Source organism: Hyaena hyaena, unplaced genomic scaffold (assembly GCF_003009895.1).
Source record: "Hyaena hyaena isolate Hyena2069 unplaced genomic scaffold, ASM300989v1 scaffold_40, whole genome shotgun sequence".
NCBI lineage: Eukaryota > Metazoa > Chordata > Mammalia > Carnivora > Hyaenidae > Hyaena > Hyaena hyaena.
The window spans coordinates 4,917,393-4,943,359 of record NW_024080672.1 but is presented as its reverse complement, the minus strand read 5'-3'; the positions used below and the strand labels follow the sequence as shown (position 1 = coordinate 4,943,359).

At 40.6% G+C, this 25,967-nt stretch overlaps 1 protein-coding gene across 1 annotated transcript in view; it reads right to left on the bottom strand.

The window, feature by feature from the left end:
* Nucleotides 1-1,792: 1,792 nt before the first annotated feature.
* GARS1 (glycyl-tRNA synthetase 1) overlaps nucleotides 1,793-25,967 on the bottom strand; it is a 46,371-nt gene continuing 22,196 nt past the window's right edge. Inside the window, exons 8-17 of the mRNA XM_039229911.1 lie at nucleotides 24,522-24,671; nucleotides 20,244-20,406; nucleotides 18,772-18,936; nucleotides 15,291-15,398; nucleotides 14,316-14,461; nucleotides 9,799-9,884; nucleotides 7,928-8,037; nucleotides 4,563-4,656; nucleotides 3,678-3,868; nucleotides 1,793-2,096 (exon numbers count right to left, since the gene is read on the bottom strand). Coding sequence (XP_039085842.1) covers nucleotides 1,971-2,096; nucleotides 3,678-3,868; nucleotides 4,563-4,656; nucleotides 7,928-8,037; nucleotides 9,799-9,884; nucleotides 14,316-14,461; nucleotides 15,291-15,398; nucleotides 18,772-18,936; nucleotides 20,244-20,406; nucleotides 24,522-24,671 — 1,339 coding nt within the window. The 3' untranslated portion in view covers nucleotides 1,793-1,970. The remainder of the gene's footprint in view (nucleotides 2,097-3,677; nucleotides 3,869-4,562; nucleotides 4,657-7,927; nucleotides 8,038-9,798; nucleotides 9,885-14,315; nucleotides 14,462-15,290; nucleotides 15,399-18,771; nucleotides 18,937-20,243; nucleotides 20,407-24,521; nucleotides 24,672-25,967) is intronic.

Genomic DNA, 25,967 nt, shown 5'->3' with positions numbered 1-25,967 from the left:
GCAGTGCTATTGATCTAGCTCTTGCTGAACTAGCCCACAGTCTGATACATATAAATACATTAAGTAATAAAAAGGCCTCACAGTGCATCAATCCAGAAAGACCCTGGCTTTAAATACACACTGAGCTGGAAGAGAAGAGGGGTGTGTTGTGTGTGTGCACGCACAAAACTCGCATGTGTAACAAGAGCCTCTTCATTCAGAAGACGGCTCTTCACCTGCTTGTGCTCCGAATCGAGCTCTGCTCCTGGCCCACCATCCCCCCCTCAGCTAATCAATCACTTCAGAGACCACGTGTGTTCTCTCAGGAGCAGTCACGCACTGCTCTGGCGGGGAGAACAGAGAAAGGGAGGGCTCCCAGAACTAATATCCAGCACTGAACTCATGGCAGATGTATTTGCCAGTGAAAAGTGAAAAGAGCTTTACTTCTAATCCCTTTATGATCCAGAGTAGGCAGATCCCACTGTGGATTACACGTACCTTTACTATTAATGAGCTTGTAACAACGTCTGAGGTGGTGATGACCGACTGACTATGGAGGTACTTGCTGTAAAAGGAAGTCCATGAGAGAAAGCAAAAACAACCCCCAGCCCCAAGGTGAGAATGCTAGAATATGCACCAAGTCAAGAGCTATAAGAAATAGGAGGTGACAGAAATCCTTAGAAAATGGACACTCAGTTTTTTCAAAATCCTGTTCCATCTAAGTTAATAACAAGTGCTTAATAAAAGCACCAGGCAGAAGAGAAATAAGCTTCAGTAAAAGGCTTTCTTCCCTAAGAGGTTCGTTCAAAAATTCAAGACTCATCCAAAGTCTATTCACTGAATACTTACTACGTACAGTACTGTGGTAGGCATCATCGGAGAGGAGAGAAAAATGAGAGAAACCCTGGGTGGGGGGACCCCACTATGTTAACTGTTCTTCATACCCAAGGCAAAGGAAACATTCTGGAGATCACCCCGCCCCCACCCTACACTGTATGAGATGAGGCTGAGACACTAGACAAAATGCTGACCCTGGGGAGAGTTGTTCAAATTCACACATCCTTGAATATTTTCCTAACAAATCAATACATGTATTCTGAGTGTTCTGTGCAAAAACATGATGTCAGTAAAGTCCCTCAAAAGCTGAGCCCAGAACTGCTTGGCTAGAATCATGACACCGTTAACAGTGAAGAACTGCCAAGTCAGGCACGATGGGTGGGGCTCCTCTAGCATCAGGAGGTCAGTGATCTGCAGGGCCACCTGAGAAGCCAAGTAAAGCACACCTTAAAACAGCAGGTTTCTGCTAATGCGCTCCCTCCCAGAGACTCAGCAGAGCCCCCACGGCAGCAGCTGCCTCCCCCTCCACTGCCCCTGACGCCTGCCCCTCCCCATCTCAGCTTCACGTCATTGGTCCAGCTGCTTAGGGAATGCTGTGTGTCTAGCACAAAGCATCACTTCCTCAGAAAAAGGGAAAGAACAGGAAGAGCAAATCTAGAAAGACAGAAGGTAGATATGCGGTTGCTTGGGGCTGGAATGATGGCGATGCTGAGCGCACAGCTAACTTCTTTCTGGAGTGATGGGGATGTTCTAAAATTGGACTGCAGTGATGGTTTGCACAACTCTGTAAAACACACTCAACATCACTGAATTGGACACTTAAAACTGGTGAGGTGTATGGTGTGTAACTTTTACCCCCATACAGCTGTTACATGAAACAAATGTATTAACTGTGTTTACCATTAAGCCATGAGCGTGTCTACCCAAAGGTGGGAAAAACAGCTCTGCTGAAAATGCAGAAACGTGAGCAAATGGATTACAAGTTTGTTCAGAATTCCTTCGACTTTAATTGTGGGGTAAGGTCAGGCAGCCACTGAGGATAAAATGCAGTCCCCGAGGCAAATGCAATGCTGTTTGTAACGTGGACATGATAAGAGCTATTATTATTATTTTTTTTTATTAGGGCAAGTGGTCAAAAGTCGCCAAAACTGTCGTCATTCCTCGATCGTTTCTTTTTTACCAGTCTCTTGCCCTTCGAAGACGGGATACCTGGCCTCCACATCGGCCCACGTGATGCTGCCATTGGCCAGATCGCAGACCACCCCGGGCAGTTCAGAGACCTGGAGTAAAGGGAAGGAGAATTCCAAGAATTAACCAACTTGATTAGACTGTCAGAAAGAAGACTCACCCTGAACTCAGGTGACCGGATAGAGACCCAAATCAGTGCCTAAGTAATGACAAGGTCCCTCTACAGACTGGCCCCCACAGAATGTTTTCCATCCCTCCCACTGAAGCCCCGAGTCACACTGACATCTCTCCTAGGCCTGCGTTCATGCCTTTCTCCCAGTCCAGAATGCCTACGAGCTCCCCGTGGATAACTCAATCCACTCCAGGGCCCTTCCTAATCATTTTACATTTGTGTCACCTGAAGCTACTTCATTAAATTTACCCCTGAGAAGAGGAGCTAGTCAAGTAACACGGGCGAGGGGAGACTGGCAAACTGGAGAGCCCCAAGTGTGGGGGCCGGCTGTCCCTCAGCCATACGGACACCGGCTACCACACAGCAGCAGGTCTTATGTTGGACGTGCATCAGAATCACCCAGAGGTCTTGTTAAAAGTCATGCCCACCCTCTATCCATCTGCGACCTCCCAGTCCACCCCCTTTTCTGATTCAGTGGGCCTGGGGTGAAGATTTTGCTTATTTAACAAAATCCTAGGTCCGGTCCAGGGACCCCATTCTGAGAATCACTATCAGATGGGAATGTAGGTCCAGAGCAGCCAGATCTGGTTTTATAAAAAGACAAACCAGAAATCCAGGACTTAGACTATAAACTCCTTTGGAAAAAAGCCATCTTTTACTTTTGTCTTCCCTATTAATAACTCTCTGTAGCGAGCTGAGCACACAATAGGTTCTCTAAATAAAATCTCTGCTCAAAATTAACAAATGAGTCAGGCAGTTGTCAGTTAAAGTGGCTGTTCTTTCCCTACCCTTTCATGCTTCTCCTATTATCTCCATTATCCCTTCTCATTAAGTAAAATTACTGAAACATTATTGGCTGTTTTGAATAGATTAACAGGAAGAGTTTAGACATACACATGTGTACATGTATACAGACAAAGAAAGATAAAATGTCTAAGCCCCCCCCGCAAAACCTGCCAATAAAACTATGGAAGCAACCACCTGGGATCATACTTCTCTTTGTCAAATGAACAAAGTACATAAAAGCAAACTGCTGGAGAATGAGCCCAGAGTGAGCCAAATGGTTATAAAATATTAGATAACTGTTAATGGGTATTTTCATAATTAAACCAAGGGGCTTTGGGAATCTGCGCTCTGATATAAGCCTATGATTAAAATTCAAATGAAAAAAAAAAAGAGGGAGGGGGGACCATAAATACAACAAAATCCAGCTCAAATCAGAAGGCACCAGCACATATTTCTAAGATTAAAAATGCCAGGGCGCCTGGGTGGGTCGGTCAGTTAAGCGTCTGACTTCAGCTCAGGTCATGATCTCACGTCAGGTCTTGAGTTCCAGCCCCGCTTCGGGCTCTGTGCTGACAGCTCAGAGCCTGGGGCCTCCTTCAGATTCTGTGTCTCCCTCTCTCTCTGCCCCTCCCGTGCTCATGCTCTGTCTCTCTCTGTCCCTCAATAATAAATAAAAATGTTAAAAAAAAAAAATGCCAACGAGAGGGCCAGCCACCTCTGCTCTAATCTGCCGCATGGAGTCTCGGTCCCGCAGAGTTGCCGTGTGAGGAGTCTTGTTCACTGTATCGAAGTCGATGGTGATGCCAAAGGCCACGCCAATCTCATCAGTCCTGGCATAGCGTCTTCCAATAGACCCAGAGGAGTCGTCTACTTTGTGAGACACGCCGTTCCTGGTCAGGGCTTCCGCTGTCCGAAATGTATAAAGTACGTTAAACATAAAAAGTGGACAGAGTCCCAGGGTCATCTAAATGTTGTCAATATGAGCTCAGGAAACTTGTAAAAGGGCCTGAGACAAGACAGCAGTAAGGAACAGCTGCAGAAGAAAGAAAAATCCCCACAGTTTGCTAAGTGGCTTGCTTGCTGGAGCCCAACCCCTCAGTCCTACCTATACCTCATACAGCTGCAGGGGAACAAGTATCTAATCCAAAGCCAAGGCCAGGAGGCCCCGTCCAGGCTCCGCCACCTCTACTTGCACGACCCCAAATAACTCAATGAACTCTTCCCGTTTCCCAACTGTGAAATAAGTGAGCCCCCCAGAGGACCAGGAGGAGCCCTTTCAGGCTGTGGGTCCAGTGCAAGCAGGCCCACTAGGGTTGTTAATACTCCCCAGGGTCCCCTGATGTAGGGAGCCGCACCGAGGCCAAAAAGACAAGCAAGGATATTTAAAATCTGACACTTGGGTCCTACTCTAACTCACTCAAGTGCCAGAAGACATCCCGAACAAGCAAACATCGCTCTTTCAGAAATACGAGCAGAGGCTAACATCACTTAGATATATTCTTTATTCAATATGTATTTTTACTGAAAAAAAAAGATGCTTCCTAATATTGAGTCTACTTGACAGCGTTCCCCTGGAGATTACCCAACTGGATTCGCTTACATAACTCCTTGACAAATGGCATGAACTCCTGGTTTTGGCTCAGTGGCAGGACCGAACATTTGAATGGAGCGACGACAGCAGGGAAACTGAAGAACTACATGGTTTAAAAAAAAGAAAATAAACCCCGAAGACATTAGTTTATAAACATTAATGTCCAAACTTCATTCTCAAAATACCAGAAAACATGATACGAAAAGAAGTGGGACAAATGAGAAAAGACAAGACCGTCAGAGCCAGAAGGGTCTAGTTTTTAGCTCTGAATTCGAACGGTCTTAGTGAACTCTGGATCTCGGTTTTTTCATCTAAAGAGCACACATTTACCATCTGCGCTGCTTACCTCACAGCTCTGTGATAAAAGGCTGAATGATGTGAAAGCATTCAGAAAGCTACCATAGGGGCATCTGCGTGGCTCAGTCGGTTAAGCATCTGGCTCTTGATTTCAGTTCAGGTCAGGATCTCACGGTTCATGAGTTGAGGCCCCGGCTCAGTGCAGAGCCTGCTGGAGATTCCCTCTCCCTTTCTCTCTCTGCCCCTCCTCCACTCATGCTCGCTCTCTCTCAAAATTAAAAATTAAATTAAAGGGGCGCCTGGGTGGCTTAGTCGGTTAAGCGTCCGACTTTCGCTTAGGTCATGATCTCGCGGTTTGTGGGTTCAAGCCCCGCGTCGGGCTCTGTGCTGACTGCCAGCTCAGAGCCTGGAGCCTGTTTCAGAGTCTGTGTCTCCCTCTCTCTCTGACCCTCCCCTGCTCACGCTGTCTCTCTCTCTCTCTCCTAGAAATAAATAAAAAAAAAATTAAAAAAAAAAATTAAATTAAAAACAGAAAGCTACTATGAAAGATGGTTATTTTTTGGTACCACATAAAAAAGCCTTACTTCTTTCTGTGGAACCTCCCTCTAAATCGTCAAATAGTTAGCAGTAGTGCCGAAACACAATTTCCAATTCTATCCTTTAAGAAATTCAGCAGAGTCAAAGGATCTATAAGTCTTAGTGACCAGGTAAAACAGGCAAGTTTAATCACCTCACAAATGTATATCCAAAAGAAATAGTATATAACAGAAAGAGACGTTTTGTATACCTGTAAGAAAAAGTACAACCCTCCTAAACTGCTCCTGAAATAGGTTCTAGAGTTACTCAGAAATAAAGAAAGCAAAGGTATTCTGTGGAAGGCAAACTAGTCTACCATTTTGAGTTGGAAATAAGAGCTGAGGCCAGTTTTTAAGTAATATTTGTATAAAAGGGCCACGGGAAAGCAAGAATACGGACCTCAGAATGAATAGGTTCCATAAAAATGACTGACATGCTGAATATCAAGCAATGGAGACCATCCCGCTGGAAGTAAACCCTGGACTCCATGGCTGCCCAAGTGCTAGAACATTTGCACCCCACTCCTCTTCTCTCTTTTTTTCTGAGAGAGAGGGCAAGAGTGATTGAGGAGCAGAGAGAGAGAGGGAGACAGAATCACCCAAACGGCAGAGAGAGAGAGAGAGAGAGAGAGAGAGAGAGAGAGAGAGAGAGGAAGAGAGAGAAGCAGGGTTCACCTGAAGCAGGGCTAGAACTCACAAAATGTGGTATCATGACCCGAGCTGAAGTCAGATGTTTAACCAACTGAGCCACCCAGGCGACCCTCTTCTCTCCCTTTTTTAAAATGTTAATGGATTTATTTTGAGAGAGAGAGAGAACAGAGGGGTAGAGAAAGAGAGGGAGAGAAAGAGTCCCATGCAGGCTCCATGCTCAGTATGGAGCCTCACATGGGGCTCGATCTCACGACTGTGAGATCATTACTTGAGCCAAAATCAAGAGTCAGATGCTTAACCACTAAGCTACCCAGGCACCCCTCCTCTCCTCTATCTTGTGATAATTCTATTTAATGTGAGAGAGAAGCGAGGACCTGCCTTTTTAGAAAAATAAGTTTTTAAATCTCACTGGCAACATTTTTATATCAAATTTATAGGAAAATGGATTAAGGGACTATGTGATAATAATTTAGAAACATTTTTGGCTTCCCAGAGCTTACTCAAATTTCTCTTCATGAGGGTAATCCCTATGCAATTCATAAAACATGCCACTAATTTATTCTTGCTTAGCTCTTATAAAATTTCTGTTAAAACTCTAGTTATATAAGTAATGTTAGATTCAAAGAAACAACTAAAAGATTTTTAAAAAATATTTTTATTAGAAAAATAAACAGAAAAGGCTTGAAGCAAACTTGGTATCTAAAAAGAACATTTTCTGTATACTGCCATCCTCAAGAATAACCATGCCTTATATTTGCATGTCTGGTGTGTAGACCAGGTTCTAACTGTTGAACGAATGAAAAGCTATTCCTTAAATGTCAGGAAATGAAGATGCAATGAAGGCAGAAAATAAAATAGTAAGTTTATTAGCTACATTACTACCAAGAGTATATCAGCCTTTTTAAAATACTGGCACCAAGAACTCGTCAGTCTATTATTCAAGGCTAAATGTGCTAGAAAGAACTAGAGAGCTGATGTCTAACATCACGTACACGCAGCTGCAGAATGGCCACGCAGATAAGAATGTTTCATTCAGTTAATCTGACATACAGTCTCTCCACTCTAGCCAGTCTTCTGATTGATTTCCTGGAAATCTGTGCCTATAAATTAAAGGAGTATAATTTCTGCAGGCAGTAGCGAGGTAAGAAAGGTGAATTAAAGTGGAATGAAGAGATAAAGCGGAAGGCATGGAGCAGTGATTCAGAAGCACCAGGGTCAAAAGAAGGCTTGTGGGAGTTAATGAAGACTTCTGAGAAACATTTATCTTCAGCACTGCTTGAATGCGAGGAGGGCTACACCGCAAACACTGCTGTCCAATTTGCTACCTGTCAATCTCCTGCACTGGGATCGCTTGGAGTTCTTATAAAAAAACATAGATCCCTGTGTCTTAGATCTGTGAATCAGTATTTCTGGACTAGAACTCCAAGGTCCCCCAATTTTATGCTGTTTGAGAAAGTTCCCTTTAACACTTCCCCAGTGCACAGATACAGTTATGTCGCTTGGCTAAATTCTCTGAGCCATTCCCTTCTTCCCAATTTTCTGAAAATATGTACCAGTATCTTCCACTGATGCAATACAGCTAGTTATCCAAAGTAGTATGTTCTGTCTCAGAATAAAAAGCACCAGGCAACCAAAAGAATGGCATCTAGAATAACCTGCATATCCTAAAGCTCAAGTGAGCTAGCCTAAGAAAGTTTTTTGCTTTGTGAAGAGTTATGCCAAGAGGAAAGTTACTGTCACCAGGGCATTCCAATAACTAACCAGTCATTCCAGAGTCGTGTTAATAATGTACTGGAGTCAATTTCATCCTCTGCCACTGTAAGAGAAGAGCGTACGCACAGGACAACTTACCGTTCTCTGTTCATCTCCCTCACGTACATGGAATGTGTGTTCAAATACCGTATACATGATCCTGCCCAGGCCAAAGGAGGGTTCAATTACATTCGGAACAACTTCTTCCACTGCAAACGAGATAGAAATCCAGTAACATTCTCTCAAACCCTGTATCATTCATGGCAGGTCCTCTCTTACCAGGTCTTACTAGCACTAAAAAATCTCTCTATTCTGGATGGATTTGATTGAGCCCATACATCAGAAAAAAAATCAGAACATTCCTTAAAGCTATTCGCTGACTGGAAACACGATGCCTTTAAAGAGAAAAGCTGGAGTGAGAAAGTTTTTCACCAAATTTAATTCTTTGTTTATAGGGCAACAAAAATGAAACAAGGTACCAGAGTATCCTTTCCACAGTATACCACAGCTGGTAAGCTATGAATAGCAGCTACTCCATCATCTGCCTTGCCTTGCGCAAAACATAAAAACTCTCGAGCTTTTATAGGACTTTGCTAGAATCAAAAATCTACCACCAGAGCTGGCAAGATTAACAGGAACAATTCCTACACACAAGTATTGCATGCTTTGTGTTTTTATCTTGCTATCTTGATGAGAACTCTTTAAGGAAACCAAGTTACTGCCACTGTACTTCCAAGGTTCTGGGGCAAAGAGGCCTTCAGAGAAGAGTTTGCTCAGGAATCTGTACTCAATCAAAGACACTGACCAGAGCCCCCACGTGGGTGAGGCTATACGTGTGGTACACATAGGAAATGTAGTCATTACTTACTATTCACAAAGAAAGTGCTGGGTCTAAGGTAACTGAACCTTACGCTTGGAGAATTTGTTTCAAGGGAAAGAAGTAGAACCAAAAATTCACATATGCAGAGGCAAAGGGAGGCTATTTCTTTTGTCTGGGATAAAGAGTAACATTTTAGAAATAAGACCAAGGTATTTCCGTCCATCCTTCTGGGTCATCCAGGCAGTGGTAAAGTACAGTTCTGAACCAGCTGCCAGAGTGGTGGCTAAAATGTCCCAGAGCAAGAAGTATCCCCTGAATGCGCCCATCACTGCTCAGACTGCGTTTATAGCTCACGGAAGCCTGGCTACAGGGCAGGCCAAACACAAATGGAAAAGTAAGCCTGCTCTCTCCATTAGCAGTACCTTCTCAAATACCCATCTCCTATTCTCAGTTTCCAGAAACTTCTACTCAGCCACAATTAATCATAAGCATCCTTTGTATATTCTCCAAAACACTCATAATCCCAGTTCATATAATTTGTTCTACAAAAAATCATCTCCTTGTCTTTTAAAAAAGCATGAAAGATCATTAATCTAAAGGACTTTTTAATAGGTTAAATTTGCCACAAAAGACAGAAGGGGTGAGTTGCTTAAGAAACAAAAGGACTTTTCCTTAAAATGAAGAAACAAAAAAAAGATGGTTTTTATCAAAGTAGTCTTCATATGCACCTCAGGTCATAAGAAACATAAAGGTGGCATTATAAGCTATTTTTCAGTATTAATACAATTAAATTTTTTTAAAAAGGCAAAAGATAATGCCTTAAACATATTCATCAGATTTAGGGTTGTGGCATTAAAGATTTATTTTTCTTCAAATTTTCTGTAAAATGGTTATGTCATAAAACTTAAAAAAAACTTCAAGGATTGTGATGATTTTTTTTAAGTTTACTTATTTATTTTGAGAGAGAGAGAACTGCTAATGGAGACCAAGTGAAATGGGGGAAGGGGCAGAGAGAGAGAGAATCTGACAGACATGGGGCTGGAACTGATGAACCCTGAGATCATGACCTGAGCCAACAAGAGTCGGACGCTTGACTGACTGAGCCACCCAGGTGCCCCTTGTGTCTGTTTAATCATTTTAACAAATTTACCATGTAGTGTTTTCTGGAATCTCTTCACGTTGACCATGTCTTTTGTTAACTGAAACGTTTTCCCCTCAGTTTCAATAGTGAATTCCCTACAAAGAAAACACATCATGTATTAGTGAAAACATGCATCCTTATGCCTTAATTTAAAGGAGTTCTACCAACTGCTATACTGTTTTCATTTAAGTGTAATACAGCTTGGTCAACTCTCCAGATAAAATAGGTAAAGTCAAATAAAAACAACATGACTTGTCTTATAAAATTCCACAAGTGATGCCATGACTAATTCCTTTGGTTTTGAGATGAAAATAAAGCCAAAACCAATTTAAAGAAAAAAAAATCAGTTTTAGAATAGTTACAATAAATGTCGGAAACAGGGCTGCTGGCAAAAAGACCGTTCTCATTGTTGTCCCAACAAATGTAAAATGACGAGCTTGTCATCTAATAGGAAGTCATTTTAAAACCCCCACACTATTCCAAAATAAACTTCGACCCTTCTGTTGATGAAGATCAGCTTAAAGAAGTTGAATGATTCTGTCTGATATCCCTCCAAAATTCATTGACTGCACTGTGTTCCAATCCTCAGGTCTGCCCATTCCATTTCAGGTTACACGAATTCGCCTTTACAAAGCACTTCGTGTAATACCTATTTTTCAGCTTGGGAGGTACTTCTTCACATTGTAACTGGTTTGGATTTATCTTGGCTCACAAGCAGCTCAGGGCCAGGAAAAGAGAGCCCTCATGTGGTTTTCTTTGGAGCTGTGTACGTGGCACACACTGCACTGTGTTTTGCTAGTTTCTAGCACTGATAATCTCATGCATTTTTGAGTGGTTTTCACGGATTTCCTCCATTTTTAGTGTTTTGTCTGAAGTTTGTAAGTGCCTTAAAATTCCACTGTATAAACATTATCATATATATTCTCTCTGTGAGTACAGTCTAAGTGTAGAATAGGTAACAGTTATAAAAAAGCTGAAATAAGCAAAGAGATAGCCATTGCTTGAGACAATTAATAAAGGAAGTGGTCAAGTTTGTGACAGATAATGACATCTAACTAGTGCTCTAACTTGTCCATTTTAATGGGATGTGATGTTGTTTTAGCATAAACAGATGTTAACCCTGGGAGACCAAAATGTTTTAAGATTTTCCTACTGAAATGGATAATATCTTCAACTTGTTATAAGCATTCTTCTTATGATAGTTCTTTTTTTTTTTTTAAGTTTATTTATTTTGAAAAAGACAGGGCACAAGCAAGGGAGGGGCAAAGAGAGAGGAAGACAGAGAATCCCCAGCAGGCTCTGTGCTGTCAGCATGGAGCCTGATGTGAAGCTTGATCTTACGAACGGTAAGATCATGACCTGAGACGAAATCCAGAGTCAGACGCTTAACCAACTGAGTCACCCAGGTGCCCTGTTATGATAGTTCTTTTGACTAAATGAAAGTACACATGCAACCACCATCAATCACCCCAAGGCTCTATTTCAATGCCCTCCACTCTCAATCAACAAGTGACGTGCTTTCTATCACATAAAGTAGTTTCAATTTTCCTAGAGTTTTGCATATTTGTGTCAGCTTTCTTTTACTCAGCCTACTGTCTAGGGCCAAATATGAAATATTTCAGAGTTTGCAGGCCATAATCAGTCTCTTGTACTCTTTGTTTTTTTAAACAACCCTTTGAAAATTAAAAACTCATTCTTAGTGGGAGGGCTGTACAAAAAAAGAATATAGAAGACTTTTCAAGTGCACTTGAAAAACTGTACTCTTGGGGGGTGCCTGGATGGCTGTCGGTTAAGCGTCTGACTTTGGCTCAGGTCATGATCTCATGGTTCATGAGCTCAAGCCCTGCATCAGATCCTCTGTCCCCTTCAGTCTCTGCCCTACTCGAAAATAAAAAAACTTAAAAAAAAAACAACTGTATTCTTCTGTTATTAGGTATTCTATAAATGGCAATAAACTGTTTATACCTTCAAACTCCAATTGTTTTATTTTTGTTTTGTCTGCTTACCAATTATTGAGAGAGGGGTTTAAAATCTTCGACTATAATTGTGGATTTATCTGTTTTTCCTTCTAGTTCTGTCTGGTTTGTTTTGCATATTTTGAGGCTGTTTTTAGTTGGGTACAGTTAGAAGTAATATGGCTTCTTGATGAACTCCTCCCTTAAACGTTATGAAATGTAACTAATTTCCCTTATTTTAAATGGACTTTGTCTGATATTAATACAGCCACTCCTAACTTAATGATTAATGTTTGTATGGGAAATATTTTTTATTTTTAAATCTATTACAATTACAGCAAGTTTCTTGTAAAAGCACTTAATTGGGTCCTGATTTTTTTAACTAGTCTGACAACTGATGGCTACCAATTCAAGTGTTTAGATAACTACATTTAATATAATTACTGATATTGCTGAACTTGAAGCTACCATCTCATGACTTACTTTCTATTTATCCCAACTTTTCTTTGTTCATTTTTCTCCTCCTGTCTTCTGGGTTTTTTTTTTATTATTCTATTTTATCTCCCTTATTGGTTTATTAGTTACACCCCTTTGGTTTTTGTGTTTTTCCAGGTAATTGCTCAAGAGTTCACTATATGTATTTTTTCAAACTTATCATAGTCTAGCCTCAAATAGGATTAAAGCACTTCACATATAATATACACACCTTACAACAGTATATGCCCAATTCTTTGTTCTCATCCTTTGAACTACAGACGACACACATTTTACTTCTGTATGTTGTAAATTTCACAATTCATTCTTAATGTTTCTGCTTTAAACAGTACATTATCTTTCAGAGAAATTCAAGATAATGCCATTTATATTACCCACGTTGTGAATTGTTTCTAGAGCTCTTGATTTCTTTGGGTAGCTAAATTTCCACACTTCTGCCTGAATAGCTTCCTCTAACACTTCACCTAGTGTAGGTCTGCTGGCAGTGTATTCTCTCAGCTTTTGTCTGTATGAAAGCATTTTGCTTGGCAGAGGATTTTTGGTTGTTAAGCACCTTAGAAGATTTCATTCCATTCTGTGGTTTGCATTCTTATCTTTGCTCCTTTCAACATAATGAGCCTTCGTTCCCCGACTACTTTAAAGACTTCTCTTCATTATTGGTTTTCAGCAATTTGATTCTGAAGTACCTTCATGTGGTGTCCTTTGTGTTTATTTTGTTTGAGTTTGAACTTCTTAAATCTGGGCTTACTGTGTGTAACAAATTTGGAAATTGTTGAGCAACCGTATGTATCTTCAGATATTTTCTCTGTATACACTCTCTGTGACTCCCAATTACAGATATGTTAGACAGTCTCATATTGATCCAAAGGACATTTTTCCCCTGCCTTTTTTTTTTTTTTTTTGGATAGTTGCTAAGTCTTTAAGTTCAATGATCTTCCTTCTGCGATGTTTAATCTACTGTTAATCCCATTTGGTGAATTTTCATTTGTAAAATTGCCTCTAGATGTCCACTGGTTGTTTTTTTTTAATATATATTTCCAATTCTCACCTCCTATGTTCATGTTTTCCCTTAAATCTGTGAGCATATGAAGCGTGTTTATTACTGGTTTAACATCCTTATATATTTATTTCATCATGTTTGTCACTTCTAGGTGTTTCTTTTGATTGACCTCCTCAATATGGGCTGTTTTCATGCTTTTTCATATGCTTAGAAATTTTTTATTGTTTGTCAAACATGGTATATTTTACATTGTTTAGTAATAGATATTATCATATTCCTTTACAGATTTGTCTCTATTGTTTTTATATTTATGCTTAAAACAATTACAGAGACCACTCTGAAGTTCAAAAAAAGAGCAATGACTGAGAGATATATGTCATTTCAAATTATTCCTCAGCCACTTCCTTGGACACCTACTCTAAGAAAGTTATTGGGGGAAAAAAAGATCTTTACAGTTAATTTCAAATCTATTTCCAGGCTCTAATGCCAAAATCTCAGGAATCACAGTTCTATAAATACAGCCAAGAGTTAATACTTGCTTGCAAAAAATTTCTAAAGAAAATGATCTTACCCTTTCAGAACCTGCAGAAAGAACATCTCTAACTGAAGCACATGAAAGTACGTAATTTAGGGACGCCTGGGGTAGTTCAGTCAGTTCTTGATTTTGGCTCAGGTCATGATACCAGAGTCATGGGATTGAGCCCCACATTGGGCTCCATACTCGGCATGGAGCCTGCTTAAGATTCTCTCACCCTTTGCCTCCTGCTCCACTCATACACGCTCGCTCTCTCTCTAATTAAAAAAAATTCCACATCTTTTTTAAGATAGTTCCTTTTTTTTTTTTTAATGTTTTATTTATTTCCCAGAGAGAGAGAGACAGCACGAGCAGGGGAGGGTCAGGGAGAGCGGGAGACAGAGAATCCGAAACAGGCTCCAGGCTCTGAGCTAGCCATCAACACAGAGCCCGACGTGGGGCTCGAACCTATGAACCGTGAGATCATGACCTGAGCCAAAGTCGGACGCTTAACCGACTGAGCCACCCAGCTGCCCAAGAAAGCCCACATGTTAAATCTCACCCTTTTTCATTCAGTAGTTTTTCCATCTCTGTAATGTAGCACTCCTCACAAATGGTAAGGTACTCCAGCACCAGCTTGGCGTCCTTCTTATACGCCTTCCCAATTGCTCCCTTATTGGGTTCAAACTGAACAACATTGACTGTTTTGTATGAAGTAGTCAAGGAATCCAAAAACGCAGAACTGCCATAGTATTTCGGGGAGTGAACTTGAGAACAATCCATTGTCTATTTAAACAATGACTAGTTCTCTATTGACATCCTAGATACTATTTATACTGACTTCATGTGTCGAATGAAATAACTACCCACAAAATCATTCAGACAAACCTCACTCAAAATAGGTAAACACTGTCGAGAGACTTTTACAGGGTTATAGTGAGATAAAAGGGATATTATCTAATCAGCAACATACCCCGATACACCGCATAATAACCTCTGCTAACCATTTACTGACCTCTGAAATGTATTGAACACAACCGGATCTATTTCCCGTCACTGGCGCAGCCCTAAGGTGAGCTCACAACCTCACTGCCTGGTAAGGAACGGAAATTTCTACTTTACTGATTTACGGATCAAGTGAGCTAAATTATTATTTCACCTACCATTAAATGGCACTCATCTTTTAATAGAGGAAGTAGTCACCAGGTGCCCTTTATTTAAAGAGCATGTAGGTGGGTGCAGGTGTGGGGAAATACCTTTTGGAAATAGCTGAGAAAAACTGGCCAAAACTGTGAAAGATGTTCAGAGCAGTTTTCTGAATATGCTTCTTTTAAAGACCGAACATCGGATGGGTGTGCCAGATTACAAAAATGAGAACAGGAAAGATGCAATGACATAGGTAGAACAGGTTTAAATAAGTGTTACCCCAATATCCAAAACATCTCAGTTTATCCATTGAGTGTACAGAAATGGACTTATCCATTTTCAGGATGTGTACACTTGAGTCCAGAGTTGTCAAAGTGACCAGAAAGGATATAGGCTCTTTCAGAGGTTTCTCAGCTACCAGTGGGACTTTGGTGGCTCGAGCATGACAAGAAAGGTCATAACAGGAACGATCAGCACATCCGACAATCTCAATCCAGCCCTAAGAAGATATAACGGATAAAAATACTTATTACTTACGCTGGATTCATTCACAGATTCATGCATATCATAAGTAACTCTTTAACATACCCAAAGATAATTCAATTATAGCATCGTCACTCAACTTTTATAAATGTTTGAAAAGGCAACAGTTTTATATGTCCAGCAGCTAACAACCCTATAAAATATAATTCACACATGTACACAAAACTGTCTTATTTTTTGGAGAGATTTGCCATATTGTGAATGTGGGGTAAACTATTATAGTCTAGGATTGCATAATGGAACTAAAACATGAACCCAGACAAAACCAGTAGCTGTGTTTCAAATTTGTGACCAGGATTCAAAACGAATCTGGCAGAAACCACTATTCTCTTAGGATGAAGTGTCCATGGCTGTCACAACTTGGCATCACATGGCTGTGCAAAACCCACACCTTGGCTGGCCACGAACAGTGGGCATTAGTGTTCAATTCGGTTTCCTACCTGACAAAAGAAATCTTGGTAAAGCACAGGTAGCATTTAAGTCATAGGATAAAACTTCACAGCGTTACCACCGTAGAGATGTCAGGGCCATTTCTTGTTAATACCCGCGATGCTTTGCAAAAAAGCACAATCTACATTGTTTTCAAAACCCTTAATGACCTGTTATTTGAGTAAGAGCTAAAGAGGTAAAAGGCTTACTTTAGTAGATATCTAGTTAGTCCTTCTCATATTTATTTTTTGCTTTTGACCCAAAGATAATGGAAAAATGCAACCATCCCAACTCAACTTCCCAAGCCTGTGTTACCACCAGGGGTGTGGGGATGAAAGAGGCCAAATACAAACCTCGCAAGCTCCGACGCCCCAGTACATGCCCGCCACAACAAAACAGGAGGTAACGAAAAGACGGAAGCCTAAAAGCCCGTAACTTGATCATCTGACAATCACAGAAGGTGTCAGACTATTTCTACACTAAAAGGTAAAATTACAAAAACACGCCTGAGGATGGCGAGCGACCCTTCTGGGACAGTGCTCACTTCTGAGGAAGGAGAAGGAAAGGGTGGAGCATTAGCGGTCTCAGGAGCTTTTTTTTTTTAATTAAAAAAATAATAATAAAACATGAAGCACACAAAAAGAAAGGTTAAAAGTCTTTTCTTGAAGACAGAGACCGTCTAGTTTCTACAGATCAGACTGATGTACTGATGGAGTGCTTCAGGTGGGAAGGGAAGATCTTCATCTGCTCCATTTCCCTGATTTAAGTGAGCAAGACACAATGGGAGAACTTTAATAGGGTTTCGTCATTTCCTTTCCTTTATACAACATGCCCAGCAAACTGCACCAGTTGCCTACAGTTTGGTAAATTGTTAACAATTAAGCTAATTTAATAAAATCACTGTTGTGAGGACTTAAAACAATAATTAAAAAAATCTTTAAAGGAGTTCTCCCCTCCTCTTAGAAGTTCCTGGTACTTTCAGGCTTCTAGTTTTGGTTAGTCTTCCAATGACTTTGCATAAATTGTTGTAGCCTAATCTCAATGCTGAGCCCATATTTCCTTTTTAAATTATTTTTTCTTTATTTGTAGAATAATTGAGGTACAGAGGACATGCAGGCTTGTGTTAGTCTCAGGTGTGCAATGTAATGACTCAGTATTCATTTGTACACACCGCAAAATGAGTAACACAGGAAGTCCAGGTAAAATCCGGCACCAGACGTGGTTACAGAACTTGTGGGATTTACTCTCTCAGCAACTTTCAAACATACAATACATACAGCGCTATTAACTAGTCACCATGCTGTCCATCACCTCTCTGATTCCCAATACGTGGCTGAGCCACAGCTTGTGGTGGCCCTCAGAAAAGGAGGAGCATGAAGCAGCAGGCTTTATGAAAGCAGTGTGGCATGATGGTGAAGAGCAGGGGCCTGAGTGAGACTGCCCTTGGTTCGTATCCCAGTTCTACCCCTCGCCACCTGTGAGGCTCAAGCAACTTACTTCTCAGCACTTCAGTCTCCTCAGAAACAGAACCTATGATGAGGATTACACAAAACAACACATAAGAAGCACTCAGAATGGTACATGGCCCTTACCAATGAGACATGTCGAATGAGTAAACAGATGAAATAAATAAAATATAATCCAGGTCAGAGTCAGAATTTAAATGGGAGGCTGCAAGACAAGAATCTGTATCTGCTTTGATGAAATTAGAGTCAGGGCAAATTAAGAAAGGGAACTGGTATGGATGGAATAAAGAGAAAAGAAATGATCTTTCCTCACACAAAACAGAAAATATTTTGTTGGTCTGATCTGCAAATAAGAAATTCCAGAAAATCTAAAACCTGTGAAGAAGGTAATCCAAAAATAATGACTACTATCATTTTGGCATATAGTCTGTCATGCAAGCCTTTGAGGAAAAGAAAAAACAAGAAAATCTTAACGGATTACAGAAATTCTTTCCTAAATCCACAAAACATCAGTGACAGCCACTACAGATATTTGCACACCATTATGCATGTATACATGTGTGCATCTTTGCGATGCATGTAGTCATCTAGAACAGGGGATGAAAAACCTACGGGGCTAAGAATGGTTTTTAGATGTTTTAAGGGTTATTAAAAAAAGAATAAGGGACGCCTGGGTGGCTCAGTTGGTTAAGAGATTTATTTTTTAACTTTTTAAAAAAATGCTTATTTTTAGTAATGTCTACGTCCAGTGTGGGGCTCACACTCATGACCCTGAGATCAGGAGTCGCACGCTCTTCTGACTGAAGCCAGCCAGGCGCCCCTCCTATGGCCAAATGTTTGTCACGTCCGAGCTCCAGTGCGAATGTTCGTGTTTGGGAGGTGGGGGTGGGATGGTATGGTGAAGCAGTACTTGGGGGTCTTATATGCATAATTACTAAATACACAGAATTTGAGGAAAGGGAGCTCTTAAACAAGAGATCATAATCTACTATTGCCAAAACCTACCAACAGCTCTCTAAACAAAGAGCACCATGTCTTTCCTTCCTCAGCCCTCCCACCATTCCCAACATTTGCCGGGGTCCTTGTTGGAAGAGACCACCCCATTTTAGGTGCACCCAGGGATAGTACCAAAAATGCCCCAAGAATGTACACACCAACACTGCCCCCTTATAGACCTTCACTCTCCCTCCATCTCTCTGTCTGTCTGTCTCCCTAACTCTCCGTCTCTGGAAAAGCATCTAAGTCTACAAAGGGCTCTTAGGACACAAGAGCTTCCTTATAAGGGGCAGGAGGCAACTGTGTGTCCCATTTTGCTTCAGAAAAACTCTCTTCTCTTTGTTCTACTCTGACATAAGACACACAAGAGGCAATCTTTATAACCACACAGCTAACAGTGTGACAGTCACATGCTAACACCCCTTCCATTCTCCTTACATAGGATGTTTTAGATTCGGCATCCCAACAGTCACAGGCATAGTGAGCCATCTCGTTCTCCATGTGCTGTCGGAAGCGGAGTTTATCTGGAGATACTCCAACCTTCGTGAGGTAGAGGTAGATGCGGCCAATGAAGTAGCCTAATACTGAGTTGTTAATCACACCCTAAAAAAAAAAAATCCATGAATAAACAAGTAAATAAATAAGCAAGCAAACATGCAAATAAGCATAAAAGAAGGAAAAAACATACACGCTCTTTCAAAGGCCAACGTACCACTTTCAATTTATTCATAGTCTACTGAAAAACATTCGAAACACAAAGTAAGCTAATTTATCAAGCTTTCAGAACAATCTCAAATACCCAGAATGTGACTGTGGCTATTTTTAAAGGAGTTGATGTCAGGTTAACAAGCTGATAATAACGGAGTTATTCAAAATCTTTCGGCCATACTCACTAGGTCAGCAAAAATTCAGTCCAATACCTCATACCTTCTAAATCTATAGTATTAAAAATGACATTCATAATAATGACCCTATGGAGTGGCATATATATTTCTTCTGAATTAACAAAAGTAATCAGACACGTTGAGGGAATTTTAATGATCCTTATTCACTGAAGTCTGTACACCCCACACCGAACATATCATCTTACTATCCCAGGACCAGAAGGATCTTAGCAATCATCTAGCCCCAACTCCAACCTGCCGCAGGGCTCTTCTCTACAAAATAGCTCCCAAGTTATAACCCAGCATCCACTGGAGTATTTTCAGAGGCAGGAAGTTCATTGCTTCCTGAGGCAATTCGCTCCACTATCAGGCCACAGCTATATTAGAAAGCTTTCACTCACTCATTTCTTCAAACGATTGGAGAAATTCTATTCTATATAAATCTTTATCCCAACTGCTACGGGTAATATAGAAAAGATTAAAATCCAGAGGGCTTGCTTTCTGTGAATCACCATGTCTCCCCAAAAGTAGTACATATTGAAAAAAGTTGGATTGATAAGGCACAGTTCAAACCAAGATCTTTTTCCCAAGTGCTCTGCTAAATATTTTCATGTTGGCCCCGATGGCCCACAAATTGGCATGTTTGCATAATTTCCTCCCACTATAACAATAGTATAGAATACTGAATAAAAACAAACACCATATAAAAAAAATAAAATGACTGGGGCGCCCAAGTGGCTCAGTCAGTCAATCACATGACTTCAATCAAGGTCATGATCTTGCAGTTAAGACCTGCATTGGGCTCTCTTCTGTCAGCACAAGCCCACTTAGGATCCTGTCTCCCCTCTCTCTGTCCTTCCCCTGCTCACACTTTCTCTTGCTTCTCTCAAAAATAAACATTAAAATATAATAAAATAATACAATGATTGCTAAAATAAATATTTTGTCATGCAGTACACAGAATTTGTTAAGTGCTAGAGACCCTTAATAGGAATAACCTAAACGAAGTTAACTACGGAATCTTACCTGTTCAACAGCGTCTCCGAGGCGCATTTTCCTAGCAGACTGTCCGCTGACCTGGGCTTTTGCTGAATACAAATAAAGGTGGAGGTCTGCCACATTCTGGAACTTGGGGTGGTCTTTCTCATTGGGATCTACAAAGTGCTCGATTTCTGCCATTGTGAATTCTCTGGAAGCAAAAACATAAAAGTTGGGCACTTAACCGTAAAAAAATAAACGAGGCCCTTATTTTCAACTTCATTCTACAACGATATAGGTCCTCACACTACAGGAGTCTCTTATCACTAAACCAGAAAATTATTTCCTCAGGGAATGGCATGGAAAAAAAAAAGGATTATGTTTGTCTAGGTAGTTGTTACTTTTAAACACATGAATGAAAATTTTACTACTTGCTAAATAGCATTTTAAATATGTAAATACAATCAACCTTCTCTCAAATGTTAACTCCTTCTATCTAACGGCAAAGACTCTTTGCTTGGCCAAACTTTAATCAGTCTCCTGAACCTCCTCCTAGGCGCATCTGTACGCTTCCTTGTAAAATTCAGTTTTAGCAAGAACCCTGCTGAGTCAGTGTAACCAGAACCCCTCCCCCTTTGCTACACGTGACCACTTCCGGTATCTTTCCGGTATCTTTTTGGATTCATCATCATCCACCCCCCCAACCCCCATCCCCGGTGGTGTCTGATCACCTGGGCAGGTCATCAGCAAGACCCTGTCAGGCTGGTTTAGCCAGAGTCCCCTTTCCCCTGATGTTCTCTCTTAGCAATTTTCTAACCACTGACCCCCACCATGCACCTTGGCTATAAATCCTTTCTATAGTCAAAAATTGAGCCCTGTTCTATACTGAGATCTCTTTCCCCTACCATAATAATCTTGCAATAAAATCTCTTTCTACCACTTTAGTTACTGTCCATCTCTGTTTTTCCTTTGATACTAATCACCACAACAAAAGATTCTTACTTGCAATGGAAAATTGTTTTTAAAGAACAGATTGATATGGTTTTTAATACTAGGAAACTTTCTGCAGAAGTCGGACGCAAAAAAGAAATGGGATACTTGATAGTGACTTCCAAATAAAATGGTTTTCCTTAAAGCACGAGCAAGTCTAACAAATACACACTAAATGAAGTTCCAATGTGAAATTAAAAGTGAAGTGAAATTATTCTTCAGCTTTTATGGCAGTTTGGTTTCTTCCTTTTTTTTTTTTGCTCTGAACAAGTAAATGACAGATAATGGCACCATACGGCTGGCTTCTTTAGAGTAACAGCTTCTTGAATAGTGTTATTCAAGGCTGAGGACATAAGGTATAAATTGAACAGGCTGACGCCAAGCTAACTGCATAATGCTGAAATAAATATGGATATAGTAATGGTTTCCCAGAGAGATTTCTCTGAAAGGCAATTAAGTAGCTACTGGTGGAAAAGTGTTTTAAGCTATGAGTCAAAATCAAAACTCTTCTTTAAACACACTCCCCCCCCTCACCCATTTACTAGTGCACTTTCATGATTATCTCAGATGCTTTAGAATCAAAGAAAAATTGCTTAAAAGGGTTCTAAAAATACATGAAATGCATTGCAAAAGAGCTGATTTTTAAGTCTTATTTTTAAATAGTATTTATTTGGCCCCACAGCACCTATCTGTGGTCTCTCCACCACTTTCAAACATCTGTGTGCATTGAAACAGGACAGAGAAGCACAATGTCTGTCCTCACATAGCTCAGAGCTGGGCTGTTAGCAATAGAACATCTAAAATGCAGGGCATATCAAAATAAGGGCCCTGCCCAGGATCCCAAAATATTCTGCTGCCAAAGTCTTTCCATCTGTCAGCTCACAGACGAGAGATGGAAATCAACACTAAAATCTGATTTTACCAGCAGTCTCTTATTTTTGAGTTCAGAGACTGTACCTGCAACTGTGGAAAACTAAAATACATATAGGTTCTAGAAGACAGAATCAGCTAATCAAAGTAAAAATAAATTGTTAGGGGGCGCCTGGGTGCCTCAGTCAGTTAAACATCTTCTGACTCTTGATTTCAGCACAGGTTATGATCTCACAGTTCTGAGCTGTCAGTGCAAAGTCTGCTTGGGATTCTCTGTCTCCCTCTTTCTGCTCCTCTCTCACTTGTGCTATCTCTCTCAAAATAAATTAATAAACTTAAAAAAAAAATCCAATCCAACTCTTGATTTCAACTCAGGTCATGATCCCAGGGTGGTGGGACTGAGCCCCACATCACGCTCAGCACAGAGTGTGGAGCCTGCTTGGGATTCTCTCTTTCTTTCTCTCAAAAATAAAGAAATAAACTTACAACAAACAAATAAAAATAAATTTTAAAAAATTACATATGAATAGTCCAATACTCTCAACCTAAAGAAATCACAGCCAGGTACAGACTAATCACCTAATAACTCTATGTCATCAAGGAAAAATCACAACACTAAACAAATCCTAGCCCTCCCCAACCCATGTAACAAAAACCACAGGATTACTGGCTCATGGAAGAAAGAACAGACTTCTTGTCAGGATCTTACAGGGGATTACACCACATACCAGCCAAAACCCAGACATGATGCTTTAAAGTGAAAATGACCAAGGCACCTCAGTGGCTCAGTCAGTTAAGCGTCCAAGTTCAGCTCATGTCATGATCTCACAGTTCGTGAGTTTGAGCCCCACGTCGGGCTGTTTGCTGATAGTTTCAGAGCCTGGAGCCTGCTTTGGATTCTATGTCTCCCTTTTTCTCTGCCCCTCCCCTGTTCTCTCTCTTTCTCAAAAATAAACAAACATTAAAAAAATATTTGTAATTAATAAAATGAAAATGACCAAGAAATAAAATGTCAGTAAGCCCCATAGGCCTTTTACTGGTTAACTCCTAGAATCACTCCTCAGTTCTGAGCTGGTTTTCCAATTTACCACTTTTTATTCCATGGGCCTTACTTTGTGATCCTTTATAACTTCCAGGAGCTACTCTACATGATGTAAATCCTCACTAAAACACTGGCTTTAGACAAAGTTAGTCTTACCCAGCTTCCTCAGTATTTTGAAAGCATGCTTGCAGATAACGAGTAGAGCAGAAAGAAAGCCAAAAAACAAAAGGGAAAAAAAAGAGACAGAAAAGCCAGGGAAATAAAACAAACTCAAACCTGACAAGTTTTGCACTGTTATCAGAGCTGGCTAAAGTTTCTGACCACCTCTGTTTTCTGCACGAAGGCCCAAAGAGGTTCCTCCCACCCCTTTTCTCTAAGTCTTGAAGCCCCTTCCTCTGTGTAGCCTCCCCTTTCTAGACCAGAAGGCTGAAGGAATCATAGGCCGGAAGACAGAGTTTGGTCAATACACAGGGGTGTTTTCTCAGTGGGTGTCACGGGGACTAACAAGATTAGGCAGGTGGTTTGGGTGCTTTGATGTAGAGTCAGTGGCTGGGATATGCTATTACTGAAGTCTGTAATTACAGTGAGTAAGAAAAGAGAGGAGAAGGATGGGGTGGGGGCTGTGGAAAATCATTTGGAGGCTGAGAAAGTTCAGTTTACTTACATATCCTATTTTTTATATGGAATTTATTACCCCAAGAGATAATATCAGTAAGAAAAATGTACCGAAATCACAAAAAGCTTAAGTCACAAACAGCTAAGCCACAGTACGTTTCTAAAGAAAAATGTAACTAAGTGCTAATATGCCATCCCACACATTCCTGGATACATCTGGCAAAGGGAGGCTATTCGAACAGAAGAAAGTGAGTAGAACTACAGTAGACAGAAATAAGCCTGCTAGCTGGCCTTTCTGTCATACAGACGCCTTAAGTATCTGGAGGAATGTCAATTGGTTATGGGCACACTCTTGGCCCAAGTCCAGCGCTGTTGTTCGCCCTGGTCTCCTGGTTTGCCCAGTCCTTCCTGGTTATGAGAAGGACTCCCCTCTCATAACCATCACCTCATCCCCACCTCACCCTACACTTACATATATCACCACTGCCAGAAGATGCCTTAATTTACACAGTCAAGATCCTGCCATTCTCTAAACATCTGATGAACAAGGGAGAAAGATCATTTTGGAGCAGGTGAGAAATGTGATCTGTTCTTCACCTCGCTTCCTTCCCCATGGGTTCACATTAGTCACTCAAAACTACCTGATGTCCCAAAGATTACAAATGTAAAACATCATCTTTTGGAGGACAAAAGTAAATTCTTACCCATGTAAAAATGAAGCAGAATTGTTTCAACATAACAAGCTTTCCTTTCCCATTCAATGCCAAGGTCTTTCATGAGTTTTACTAGCAGAATAATATGGGCAGTACCTGACTCTGATCAGTCCAGATCGAGGGGAGATCTCATTTCTAAAAGAATTTCCAATCTGGGCAGCAGCAAAAGGCAACTTTCCTTGGTTGAATTCCAAAAGTCTCTTGAAATTCAGGAAAATCCCCTGTGCGGTTTCTGGCCTCAAGTACCTATGAGTTGAAACACATCAGTTGGTTAGAAGGAAAGAAATTGTTTTCCAAAAATCTGAAACTCTAGATACAAACCCTCAAAGTCCTCAATACTACGCTATTTTTGCACAAAACTGTACAGATACGCCCTAAAGAAAAGGTTTAGGAATACACATTTTTCCTGGTGGCAAACATTCTCAAGCACATGTTAGAGAATGTATCAAGCAGTTGGTATGGTAAAACTACTGTCAGAAATGTCATTTTATTGTGTCCCTCTAGTGCGTCAAATATCACCTCTCAATGTCCCTAAAACCTGGTTAATCATTTACTTGGAGGCAGGCAACAATTTTGGATCCTTCTGAAAATAAGACCCTGCCTAAGAGTACCTCTACAAACCCACCCAGGGGAGCGGTGCTGGGTGGCTAGAAAGAATCCATTGTGGGCTAACACCTAACATTAGAGCTCACTCATCACAATCGTCACAACAAGCCAGGCAATTTTCCAGGTGTTCCCCATCATTTTCTTCCCTGTGGTGTTCTGCATGTCCAGTCAGAGCCTTCTTCTCATTTCCTCCATGCTTTAAAGATATAGCCAAGCAACTACCCCAGGATAATCACTGTTCTCTTCTCTATTGTACCGACAGTATTCTGTGCAAAAGCATCAACTGAGAAAACTTTCCCAACAGCCTGCTTCAATATAAATATTTTATGAAAAGAACTTTAAAACAAAGAAAAGGGATGCCTGAGTAGCTCAGTAGGGTAAGCATAAAACTTTGGCTCAGGTCATGATCTCATGGTTCATGGGATCAAGCCCCACATTGGGCTCTCTAATGTCAGCACAGAGCCTGTTTCAGACCTTCTGTCCTCCTCTCTCTGCTTTTTCCCGGCATGCAGCCTCTCTCTCTCTCAAAAATAAATAAACTTAAAAAAAAAAAAAAAAAAAAAAGAAAAATTAAAATATAATTTCACCTTCCTCTCATTCTAAGATACCAACTTTTCATCTTGGTGGTGCTTTCCAGTTTTAATCCAGATAGAGGTAGAACTACAGTTTATATGCATTTTTCTAAGCTGTAAGATTATTTATTTATTTATTTAATTTATTCTTACGTAAGCTCCACAGCCAACCTGGGGCTCAAACTCACAACCCCAAGATCAAGAGTCACATACTCTACTGACTGACAAGCTGTCTACTGACAGCCAAGCACCCCTATATGCATTATTTATATGTAGAATGTGTAAAATGAGGTGTTCTCTATTTTTCCATTTTCTAAATAATCATAAAAAGTTAACATTTAACAGTTGCAGAGTATACTAAAAT